Here is a 12,909-nt window from a genome sequence, read left to right on the forward strand (position 1 = left end):
CACTGACTCTGATAACCACACTGACTCTGATAACCACACTGACTCTGATAACCACACTGACTCTAATACCACACTGACTCTGATAACCACACTCACTCTAATACCACACTGACTCTGATAACCACACTCACTCTGATAACCACACTGACTCTGATAACCACACTGACTCTAATACCACACTGACTCTGATAACCACACTGACTCTAATACCACACTGACTCTAATAACCACACTGACTCTGATAACCACACTGACTCTAATACCACACTGACTCTGATAACCACACCGACTCTGATAACCACACTGACTCTAATACCACACTGACTCTGATAACCACACTCTTACTCTAATACCACACTGACTCTGATAACCACACTGACTCTGATAATCACACTGACTCTGATAACCAGACTGACTCTAATAACGAGTATGACTCTGATGAGACTGACTCTGAGAATGGACTGACTTTGATAACCACACTGACTTTGGTATCAGTGCTGGCCCAGATTATTGACCCAGATTTGTAAATGGCACTGACTCTTATAATGAGACTGACTCTGCTGATAATAACAATGATGATGAGTCTGACTTTTACAATATGACTGATTCTGATAATACGACTGACTCTAATGACAAGATTGATTCCAATAACGAGACTGACTCTAATAATGTGAATGACTCTAATAACAAATTGACTGATAATAAAACTCCCTCCGATAATAAGCCTGACTCTGATCAAAATGAGACCGACTCTGGTATCAGTACTGACTCGGATAACAGACTGGATTTGTTAATGGCACTGACTCTGATCACAGCTCTGCTAATGGTGCGGGGAGGACAGCTTGAATTAAAGGCTCTCAGCAGAGGAAAGCCCCCAGATATCTGATCTCAGCAGGAAGAGGGTTTATTTAGTCCGTCTCTGTCTCTGAACCCACGCTGGTGTTTAAATCGGCTCTCTGATCTGACGTCTCCCACAGAGAGCGGTTCGGTCCAGCTGCTAATGATCCTGAACAGAAACGCTAAAACACTTATAGCACATTACCATAAATTAACGACTAACACTAAAACTCCGTCTTAAAAATCAGTTTTAATAACTGCCGCTTAACAGATAATTAGACACGGGGTTTAAAAGTATCTATAACATTTTTACACCTATTTCTTCCCTGATGTTTTAAATATTATTGGGGTGCCTTTGTAGAAACTCTGTAAATGGCTTTACAATGTAAAACAAAAAGACAGAACAAACGACCATTGATTTCTCAAACAAAGATTCTCAAACAACATTCCCAGAGGGTACAATAAGTAAAATGTTTTATGTTTTGGAACGTTTGTGTTAGGTTGAAAGTAAAGTTGTGTGTGTGGAACTGACAAAAAATTTAACCACAAGAATCAAATGATTGGTCTGACAAATCATTGAGATGGTGTTTGGATTGGCTTATTTAATAATCCTGTGATTTGATAATGCTAAGGAAAGTGTAATCGTATTTCCACTGGGGTTTTTCCACTGGGTGTACTGTATGTACCAATGACTGACTGTAAAAAGTATCGTATGGCACAAACCTCATGTAACTTTTCCTGATTCCTGTCTTCTTCTGACTTCTAGAGACATTTAAACAGACTTATCATTGCACAGTTATTTAAAAATGAGTGCAATGATGGCCAGAGGAAGCTCTGTAGCTGTAGTGAATCAGCATATTAAGGCAACAAAGGTAAACCAGGTGCAGTAGTAGAACCTCAGGATTTAAGCACTGGGATGCCTTGACTTGTCTTTACCACAATGCTAAATCACTTTAGTTCTGGAGAACTTGACAGGCATGAAAAACAGTATGGTCTTGAAGAACGCTGTGACCTCAAAGGACCCCATGGTCCTGGAATAACTGGAATAACCATGGTCCTGGAAAATGGCAAGGTCCTGGGAAACCTTGTGGTCATCAAAAACCCCATAGTGTTGGAGACCCTCACAGTCATGGACGACCGCGAGAGTTTCCAACCTCCAGCTTAGGACCTCAAGACAACCTCAAACCTCAAGACAAGTGAGCTGTAGAACCTGCATGGTCCTGGAGAATGGAAGACTGCATGGTCTTTAAAAACTCACCGTCCTGGAGAACTCCATGGTGCTGCAGAACCCCACAGTCCTGCTGAACTGCATGGTCTTCGAGAACATCATGGTCCTGGAGAACTCCATGGTGCTGAAGAACCTAAATGGCCTGGAGAAGCTCATCATCATGAGAAACACAACTTCCTGAAGAACTACAATGTCCTAAAGAAGCTTATGGTCATGACGAAACCTAAGGGCCTGGAAAACCTTATGGTCCTGGAGGACAACCACACATGGTTGTGTTTAACCCCAAGATCCTGGAGACGCTCATGGTCATGATGAAACCCAAGGTCCTGGGTTCACATGTTCCTGGAGAACTCTGCATGGTCCTGATTAACCCAAATGTCCTGGGAAATCCCAAAGTCCTGGAAAACCCTATGGTCCTGGAGAACCTCATGGTCATGGAAAACCTCATGATCCTGAAGATCCCTGTTGTCCTGGAGAACCTGAAGGTCTTGCAGAATTTCAGGGTCCTAGGGTCCTTACTCTTTATCTTCCAGCCTAGAATCTTAGGGGTTACGTCACAGCTACAGTGTCACAATAATAACCTCACAAGGTTCAGGAGGGATAACAGACATAATAGGAATGTGCTGGATTCTGATTGTCCAGGAGGTCCAAGTATCCTGATTCTGATTGGTCCTCTGTACACGGTCCTGTGAATAAGCTGCTACGATAGAAATTATGGAAAAATGTCCGAGCCGTACCGTTGTTGTACAGTTTCTGACCAAAACAGATCTCACTCTCACCGTACTGTGATGTCTCGTCCTGTAACATCTTTAAATATCTTTTTGGTTTTATAGAAATGGAGTAAAGATCATGCACAGTCGTTCATAACGGTAACATTTTCGTTTTGGAAGGAAACTTTTATTTAACAGACTTTATGCTCTGAGGGTTCTCTGCAGTAAATTCATGAATATTTAATTTTTAGACTCTGATGCGGTGAAACAAGTGGAAACAATTATACAAGAGTCAATATTTTATTATAAATTTTTACAAAATATGGTAATTTTATCAGACTTAGGAACTGATTTCCAATTTTACTGCAAGGCAAAAAGAATAGAGAACACAGTTATTTATAAGAAAAAAAAGAAAGGAGAAAAAAACCACTAGAAGTGCTTTTACATGATTTGCATAAAAATGTGATTATTTGGGATTAGAGAAACAAAGATTTATTTATTTATTTATTTGTTTGTTTGTTTATCGTTTGTTGTTCTTCCTAATGGAATAACCGAATACTGACACGGAATCTAGAATGAGGAAAAAGCACACGGATTCCTTTCCCGCATGTTTTTCTTTCTTCTCTCCGTTTTTCCTCCTGCTCCTCCGTTCTCCAGTCTTTCGTCACTTCACAGAAATGTGCTTTCTCTCAGCACGGCTCGGCTCTTTCTCCTCTTTCTCCTTCTATACTTAGGAAAGAGAAAGTGCCAGCAGAGCAACTCTCTCCCTCTCTCTCTCTCTCTCTCTCTCCCCCTCTTACCTGTCATCCTCTGTTCTTTCTCTCTCGCTCGATGCTGTTCTGCCTGCAAGAGAACTTTTTATTCTTTCAAAGTCATTGCCTCTCTGCCTCTCTCTCTCTCTCTCTCTCTCTCTCACACACACACACAGAGGCCCCGATCTCTCTCCTCTCTCCCATTGCTCAAATCAAAAAAGAGATGCAAATTTCTCTTGTTTGTTCCAGGATAAATATTGTCATGTTGGAATTGTACTTTTGCTTGCTCAGACGTTTCGCTCGCGCTCTGATAGACTGCTTACATAAGCGCTCGGAGCTCGGCTGATATCCATCCCAACGCTGCCGTATTTCACGCTCTTTATTGCGCTCGGCTGCTGGAAGTGGAAACCTCTGCACTTTTTTTTTCTTCCCCCCCTTCATCCTAATTGACATAAATCTGAAATATGAACGATTACTGTGAGGTCAGAGTGCGTCCCCGGCGTCCACTGTAGCGGAAATCACGTACGTCACACTGCTGGAGCTGTGTGTGTATATATATATATATATGTGTGTACTGTATGTGTATGTGAGAGAGAGAGATGGAGGTTCAGTCTTGCTGTCACTTAAAATTCCAGGCTTGCACTGAGAGCAGACTAAACTGAAGCAGTGCTGTGTTTCTTCACGCTTCAGCTCTTATATACGCGCTCGGGTCCTGACATTCTGATTGGGAACATTCTGAACCTCACACTCAGCACGTCTGGACACTAATAGTCCACTAATAACACAGGACGAGGAATTTTAAGACTTCCTTTGCTTCAGAGATGAAAGCTGCTAATTATGATGTATTTTGATGAGCTGAATTAAAACAGGACAATTAAAGCTACTGATTGTTGAGTCTGACTTTTTTGTTTTAGGGCTATACAAACTGTACATACTGTATAAGATTAATTAGTATTAATAAGCAGTGTTATGCTAGTTACTAATAAAAGGAATAAGTTACAGTACATTACCAGTCAGTGGTTACACGTGATATATTATTATTATTGCTTATTACTGCTGTTGTTTTTTTATATAAATACAGTTTGTTTGTTGCTATACAGCGGTCTCACAAATTAAATCCGTTCCATAGGCGAGTACTTAAGGTAAAATTTCATATTGTGAAACACATTGTCCCATAGGAAATAATGTAAATGCAGATGATCCGTTCCAGCCACCCAAAAACATTTAATTATTATTACCAATATTACCAATTTCCAACACTATAATCATATTTTTGCAAATAACAACAATCAAAACATTTAGAAAAGACATGTAAATAAAGTAAAATCTGAAATAAATTGATATTAAACCTCACTTTACCTTAATTTATGATTCCTCTTGGAACCGGCTGCTACTGTATAACAACCAAACTGAAAGCGGCTCCTTTTCCTTCTTGGTGCCGTGCTCGCTTCTTGCTCAAAATGCAACAAAAATAAACAAAAAAACCCACAAAAAAATATGTAAACTCGCTCAGCTTGGCTTTCCACTGATACAAACATGTTTTAAACACTTCCCAGACCTACAAGCAACTTTATGCCAAGGATCTTTTTTTTTGTTAAGGTGAAAATACTTAAGGCATGGCATTCATATGCCGAGGTACCGCTGTGTTAAGGTTTACTCACATGGATGAAAAGCTTTCAGTGCTGTAAAAGTTAAATGTGCAAAAGCCACACCCATAAAACTGTGGCACTAGGGCAGGTTACAGTACATGTTTTGCCTTCTTAAATGGCACGAACATTGGCAAGCACTTTAAGTACAGAATAAAGACATACACTAACGTTCAAAAGTTTTAAAACACTTTCTAACTCCATGATGGTTCCTGATTTCTATTTCTTTCTACATTGTAAAGGAATGCTGAAGGCGTCCAAAAAATGTATTAATCTCCTTTGAACAGTTGATGGTGAGATGTTTCTGCTACTTCTGCTCTGTAAAGACTTCATAACGCCTCTAATCTGAGAATTTTTCAGGCTGATAACTCTAAATGAACTTCTCGTCTGAGCCAGAGGTAGGTTTTGGTCTCGCCCTCCTGGGACGGCCTTCATGAGAGCCAGTTTCATTATGGTGCTGGACGGATTTTGCAAATGCACTTGACAATACTGTTCTTGCAAGAACTATTACAGAAAGGCCGACCTCTGTGTCTTAAAATAACAACTAACTGTTGATTTTCTTGTTGTTACGCAATTACCTAATTCCATATGTGTTATTTTATAGTTTTGAAATCCCCAGTATTGTTGTAGAATGTAGAAATAAATAACTAAACAAAAACAAAGAAATTTGCAAGTGTTCTAAAACTTTTGAACGGTAGTGTAAATATATATAGTATGGAAGCAACGATGAGTGGGCCCAAGCACCCTGCATCATCGCCACCTGGGCGCACAAGAAAGACAGTGGGTACAATGGGCACCGGTTTTGGTGGTGATCCTATAAAACTTCTAGGACCCCCACTTTAACCCCCAGACACCCTTCATCATGCAACCCTCCCATTTTATCTGGGCTTGAGACGGGCACTGGATCTAATGGCTGGACTTTGGGCATTGGCTGGAAAAGGAACCCGGGCCTTCCACATGGCAGACGAGACACTTCCACTGAGCCACCATTGCCTGTAGACCCCATGATATGCAAAGCGAAAATTGTGCAGCTCAATTGGATCTAAGTGTGTACATGGATACATGTGAGTGTGTATGAGTTGAGCAGCAGAATCTCATGTAAAGGCCTCGTGCGTTGGAAAAAAAAACGAAAATGAGCAAAGAGTTTAAAAAAAAACAAAAGTAGTTTTAAATGGTCACACAGGCAAAGACTGATTGCCGTATTCATCATTCTCATACAGTATGCCCATAGGGGTAAAACTTGATGTCTGAAGTCAACACACACCAGCAGGACGTCTGTGTGAGCTGTTTATGAATTAAATCATTCATTTATTTATTTATTTATTTTAATCAGTCATTTGTCTGTGCTGTGTTTCTGGCCTGGATCGTGCTGCTTGAGTTTTAAGGGGTTATAAGAAATTGAACATTTAATATTTCTCATAAGAAACACACACAAACAGAACATTTGCTTGTTTTTACAGTGTAATTAATACATGGAATGAGATGTTCACAGTTTCTTATAAATACTGTATTATACACTGATTAGCCAAAACTTTACAAACAGCAAAGCATTATGTCCAGTATGGGGGGGATGGGGATGTGTAGGGGTGTCTGTCCCCAGGATGTTAGCAGTAGATCCTTCAGGTGCTATGGGTGCTGGATATGGGTGCATCCCATGTGTGTTTGACTGGATTGGGATCTGGTGAGTTTGGATACCGGCTCTTTGCCTGCTGGACCCGTCTGGTGCCGGACTGGGTTGTGTTGCTCTGGGTGTCCCGGTGCCTCTCTATTGTCGCCAGCAATGATTTATTTTGGCGACTTGCATTTCTGCATTGGCTTTTCTGTGGGTTTGGACCGGATGGGTCGGCCTCCGGTTCGTTAATTAACGTTAATGAGTTAATGATATGGCTACTCGGTGTCTGTGCATTATATATATTTATATAGCCCCAAAATAGCAAACCAAATATTAAAGAAATTGTAAGCAATCAATATCCCTGTTTTAATTCAGAACACATAATAATCAAGAACTATTATCTCTGCAGCGGAGAAGATCTGAGAGATGGTTGTCTAGCGTATGCCTTGAATAGAGCATGTGTTCCTGGTGTTCATCAGCAATCTTACAGCCGTAATCACTGACGGACTCCATTCTCTGGGATACCTCATTTACTGATGAAATCACTCACTGTACTCATCACTCAGAACTCCACAGTGTGTGTGTGTGTGTGTGTGTGTGTGTGTGTGTGTGTGTGTGTGTGTGTGTGTCGCCGGGAATCTGCCTGAAGAAAGGCATCTACATTGAGTACAGACCTGTATATGAGTATGCGTATGTGTTTAAACATCTATCCACGTTACGTTCCTTAAAAAACACGTCGAACTGAACACTCACGGCAGGCTCGTTAATATTGGAACAGCATTCTCAATTCTCTTCTTCTTTTCGTCTTTCTCTTCTCGTTTTTTCTTCATATCTCATCTCCTCGTTTCTCTTTTCTATTTTCTATGTTCTCTCGACTTCTTCTGTTTTTTTCTTGTCTCTTCTCTCCACTCTTCCTTTCTTTCCTTCACTTTTCATTCTTTTCATCCTCCTTTCCTCTCATTAAATGTAATAGCTGTCGTATTCTGCGTGTGCTCGTTGCCGTGTTTGCATTCTCTCTCTCTCTCTCTCTCTATCTTTCTCTTTCTATCTTATTTTTTCCTCCCTCAGCAGGATCGTTAATGGCGTCTGACGTGTTTTGACACACACTCAGGATTGAATCAGGAGGTCATGTCACACTTCAAAGCTCTACAGTAAAGTGTACAGAGTGAGGGGCTCGGCTCAGTCAGAGCTCTGTGTCCGGGATCGTTAAAACATTAAAGGACGCTTTTTAAAAGCTTTTTAAGAGTCTTTACAGAATAAAAAACGGACTAATGAAAAGATTTTTTCCCTTTTTAGTAGTTTTTAAAAGGATTTGTTGTTAGTGAAATGAAATGATAGGAAACGGTGCACGAATAAAACTGGTATCACTTCCTGTCTGTCTCTTCTGTCTTTGTCTGTTTGTGGTGTAAGTGTTACATTAGTATTAGAAGTTTATTGGAATTAACATGTATATGTGTGCGTGTGTGTGTGCGTGTGTGCGTGTGTGTGTGTGTGTGTGTGTGTGTGTGTCAGGGTGGAGCCCGGGTGGCAGCGGGTGGTGCAGGTGGATCTGGAGATGGACGGGATCGTGGACTCAGTGGGCAGCGGGCTGATCTCGTGGACGGTGGAGTACCCGGGCATCAGAGCGACATCCGACGAAACCGAGACGAGAATCCACATCGCCCAGAGAGAGCTGGCCGGCATCGTCCCTCTCGCCATGGTGAGACGTCCCTCTCTCACACTCACACATAGTGTACAAACAGAGTCACCCTGACCACGAGGAAAAAGGCGGAGTTAAATCTAATGCATGAACAAAGGTTGTGTGCGGGTGTAAGCCCTGGGCGTGTCCTATATTTATATTTCCTCCTGGTCGCCAGGATACGGCGAAATTTACTAGAATCTTCAATGAACCACAGATATAATTATGAAACTTTATTTCTCACCTGAATATTAATCTGCAGGAAACGTTTGTGCTGTACAGTTTTTGCTCTCAGCGATTTCCTCCGCTCCTTTATATGCGTGAGCTTTCTGTGCAGAAAGATAAGAAAGAGCGAAAACACTCCTCTGTTCTGTGTAAATAAAAAAACATATATATATAAAATATATAAATATATTATAAATATATAAAAATAAATATATATAAATAGAATAAAGACAGAAAAGGTTTTACAGTCATAACGGAAAAGCAAGCGCATAACAGTGGAAAATCTGAATCATATTGGACCAAATTGAATCATATCACTTTAAATTGAATCATAGTGGTGCTGAACTGAATCATATCACTTTAAATTGAATCATACTGGTGCTGAACTGAATCGTATAGTATTAAATTGAATCATAGTGGTGCTGAACTGAATCATATAGTATTAAATTAAATCATACTGGTGCTGAACTGATTCATATAACTTTTGATTGAATCATACTCATGTTGAACTGAATCATATCACTTTAAATTGAATCATACTGGTGCTGAACTGAATCATATAGTATTAAATTGAATCATACTGGTGCTGAACCGAATCATATCACTTTAAATTGAATCATACTGGTGCTGAACTGAATCATATACAGTAGTATTACATTTAATCATAGTGGTGCTGAATCAAAGCTTATTGAATCAAATGGACTCATACTGGTTGAGTAATAGATGAAGATGAATCATAGTGGTGATAAACTGAATCATATTGTAAAAGATTAATCGTATTGGTGTTGTATTGAGTCGTATTCGGTCAAATCAAATCATACTGGTCCTGAATCAAAGCTTATTGAATCAAATGGAGTCATGTTGGTTCTGATTTTCTGGTCTGTGTAAACAAAAATGAACACAACACAAAAGTTTCACTTTCGTGGGAAAAAAACTGTTGTTAGCCACTTATTCTCATGCACACTAAAAAGTTAAACTTTTCTGAACTTTGTTATGTCACTTGCTCCGCCCACATTTGCACCGCCGTCCCTCGCTGTGCCTGCCGTTGTCGGAGCTCTCCAGCTCTCAGTTGAGCGAGTGGCTCGCTGCGGGTGTGAGTGTGGGGTGAGCGCAGGGGATCAGCGCTGCTGCAGTCATCCGTGTGACTCTGACTGGGTCTCTCTTCAGTAAATGAAGGAAAGCTCATTAGGGGGTCCAGGATTTACTGAGTTTAGATTTAGAGCAGGGTTTTGTTTTTTTTTTATGTTTTTTATAAAATGCTTAAGAGCCTTTAGAGACACGATGTTCCAGACTAGAATTAAAAACAGAAGTAAGCTTAAAAACCACTTATGTGCTTTTATTAGTGGAGTTGTGTGAGAATCTGTATAGGTATGATTCTGTAGACGAACCAGGTGTCCATGGTAATGACATGGAGGTCTGACCCAGTCTCTCTTGATCAAATTGAATCATAATGGTGCTGAATTGAATAATATTAGATCAAATTGAATCACATTGGATTAAATTGAATCATATTAGATTAAACTGGATCATATTGGATTAAATTGAATAATATTAGATCAAATTAAATCATATTAGATCAAATTGAATCATATTGGATTAAATTGAATCATATAGGATTAAATTGAATCATATTAGATTAAACTGGATTATATTGGATTAAATTAAATCATATTGGATTAAATTTGAGCATCCTGGATCAAATGGAATCAATATCAATTAAATCGAACCATTTTGTGCTGAATTAAATCTTAAATCTAATCTTATAAAATCAAATTGCATCATGTTGGTGCAGAATTTAATCAAGTGAGATCAAATCAAATCATATTTTATTCTGAATTTAATTTTACTTGCTTAAGTCAAACAATATTGCTGTGTAGTTGTTGCTGAATCAAATTATATTGAATTCTATCAAGTCATATTTGTACTGATTTAAATCAAATCAAAATTAAGTCACATTTTATAATCGTGACAAATGAATTTATATTTAATTCAATTTACGCAAATCATATTAAATCAAATTATATCTGTATTACTGGATCAAATTGTCAGTTAGGGGTGTGTAACTGATTCATATCAGATCAAATCGATTCATACATGCATCCTATTGAATTAAACAGCATCACATTGGTGTGTATTCAGTCACATTAGATCCAAATGATTCATATTTGTTCTGAACTGAATCATATTGGAACAAATGAAGTCATCGAGGACTCTGTGTGGATCCGTGCTGACTCACATTAAATCACGCTGGCGACCTGTTGCTGTGCGAGCGATGATTAACCCCGTACCGATGGTATTGCAGATAAGTTGCATGTGAGCAGTTTGTGTGTGAAACCCGGGTTGGTGATACTGCAGCAGCAGAGTGAGGGGTTCAGGTTCTGCTACAGAGTTGTGTTGGTACATCGTAACTTTCTGTACCATGTAACTGTTAGCACTGCCGTTCCCTCTGTCACCTCCTACACGACACACCGCTGCTGAAATGGAAAAAGTGTGGTGTAGCGCTCGCATCAGAGCTGTCACAGCTGTGTACACACACACACACACACACACACACAGAGTCATACCTACACAAAAACTGGTGAATAAGTTGAGCAGCTACAGGAATTATTGGGCCGAATTTAATCATGTTGGTGCTGAATTGAATCATATTGAATCAAATCGAGTCATTTCAGAGCCGATCTAAATCATATGGTTTAAACTGAATTATATAAGTGCTGAATTGAGTCGTATCGGATCAAACTGAATCAAGTTGCTGCTGGGCTGATTCAGATTACATCACATTGGATCATAGTAAGTTAAGATAAGATAAAGAAACTATATAGTTATTTATTTATTGCGATGAATAAAATCAAATTATATTAGGCCAAATGAATTATATCATATTATATTTGGTCATGTTAAATCTTATTGGCGCTAAATCCAACAATATTGGATCAAACTGAATCAGTTTGGAGCTGAACTGAACCATATCGGATTAAATCGAACTGCATCATAATGGATCAACTGAGTTTTATTGAAGTTGAACCCAAATCATATTGTATCAAATTGAATCACATTGGAGTGTAACTAATCAATCAGATTATTAATCTGAATCATTCAGATCAATCTGAATCAACTCAATGGAATCAGATTAAACCATGTTGAAACTGAACTGAATCATCTTAAATTAAATCGAATCATATTGGATTCATTTAAATCATAATGGATCAACTGAATTAAATTGGAGCAGAATATAATCTTATCGTATCAAATGGAATCACACTGGAGTTAAACCAAATCATATTGGATTAAACCGAACCATGCTGGAGGTGAATTATATCATATTGGATTAAATTGAAGTTAGAGAAAAATTTTATTGGATTAAACTGAATAATTTTGCAGCTAAACGCAATCAGATTTGAGATTGCTGCTCAGTTTAATCATAATAAATCAAACTTAATTCATATTGGATTAAATTAAACCACTTTGGATTAGATTAAATCGAATTATATTGAATCTAAGTGCATCATAATCGATCAACTGAGTCATATTAAAGCCAAACCCGAATCAATCTGAATTAAATTGCTTAGCTGAATCATACTGTGTCAAACTGATGTTAAATCAAATCAAATGATAATGGATCAATTGAATCAAATTGAAGCATAACAGAATCATAATTTGGATCAAATTGAATCACACTGGAGTTGAACCAAATTATATTGCAATAAATTGAATCATTTTGCAGCTGAACTGAATCGGATTTGAGATTACTGCTCGTACTGAATCAAGCTCAAAAATTTATATTGGATCAAATTAAACCACATTGCATCTGAACTGAATCTTATTGAACTAAATCAAATCATATTGTTTTGAATTGCATTGTATTCTGTCGGTCTTAGAATCTGTGTTTTACACCTTGATCTGAAAAAGCGAGCATAAAACTGAGGTCCAGTGTGTGTGTTCCGTAGCTTAATGTGTGCGCGAGTGTGTGTGCATGTGCGTGTGTGTGTGTGTGTGTGATATTCTCTTTAATTGGCTGCCTAATGGAGAGATCAATGTGAATACTCCGAGCGTAATGGGGATTGATGAGGAGAGAAATATTAACAGCTATTTGAGCAGACATAAGCATGTGTCATTATCAAGCAGCGGTGACACGCCTCTCTTTAACTCACCTCAATCCCGCCGTCAGCGGAGTTTATAAGATTAATCACCCGCCCCTGTCTAATACATCAGCGTTTAATC

General features: G+C 38.8%; 1 protein-coding gene across 1 annotated transcript in view; it reads left to right on the plus strand.

Moving 5' to 3' along the window:
* Positions 1-12,909, plus strand: part of si:dkeyp-14d3.1 (transmembrane protein 132C) — a 235,917-nt gene that overhangs the window by 167,856 nt on the left and 55,152 nt on the right. The window contains exon 4 of the mRNA XM_053504142.1: positions 8,298-8,484. Within this exon, the coding sequence (XP_053360117.1) occupies positions 8,298-8,484 (187 nt within the window). The remainder of the gene's footprint in view (positions 1-8,297; positions 8,485-12,909) is intronic.

The sequence above is a fragment of the Clarias gariepinus genome, chromosome 9 (genome assembly GCF_024256425.1).
Source record: "Clarias gariepinus isolate MV-2021 ecotype Netherlands chromosome 9, CGAR_prim_01v2, whole genome shotgun sequence".
Taxonomy (NCBI): Eukaryota; Metazoa; Chordata; class Actinopteri; order Siluriformes; family Clariidae; genus Clarias; species Clarias gariepinus.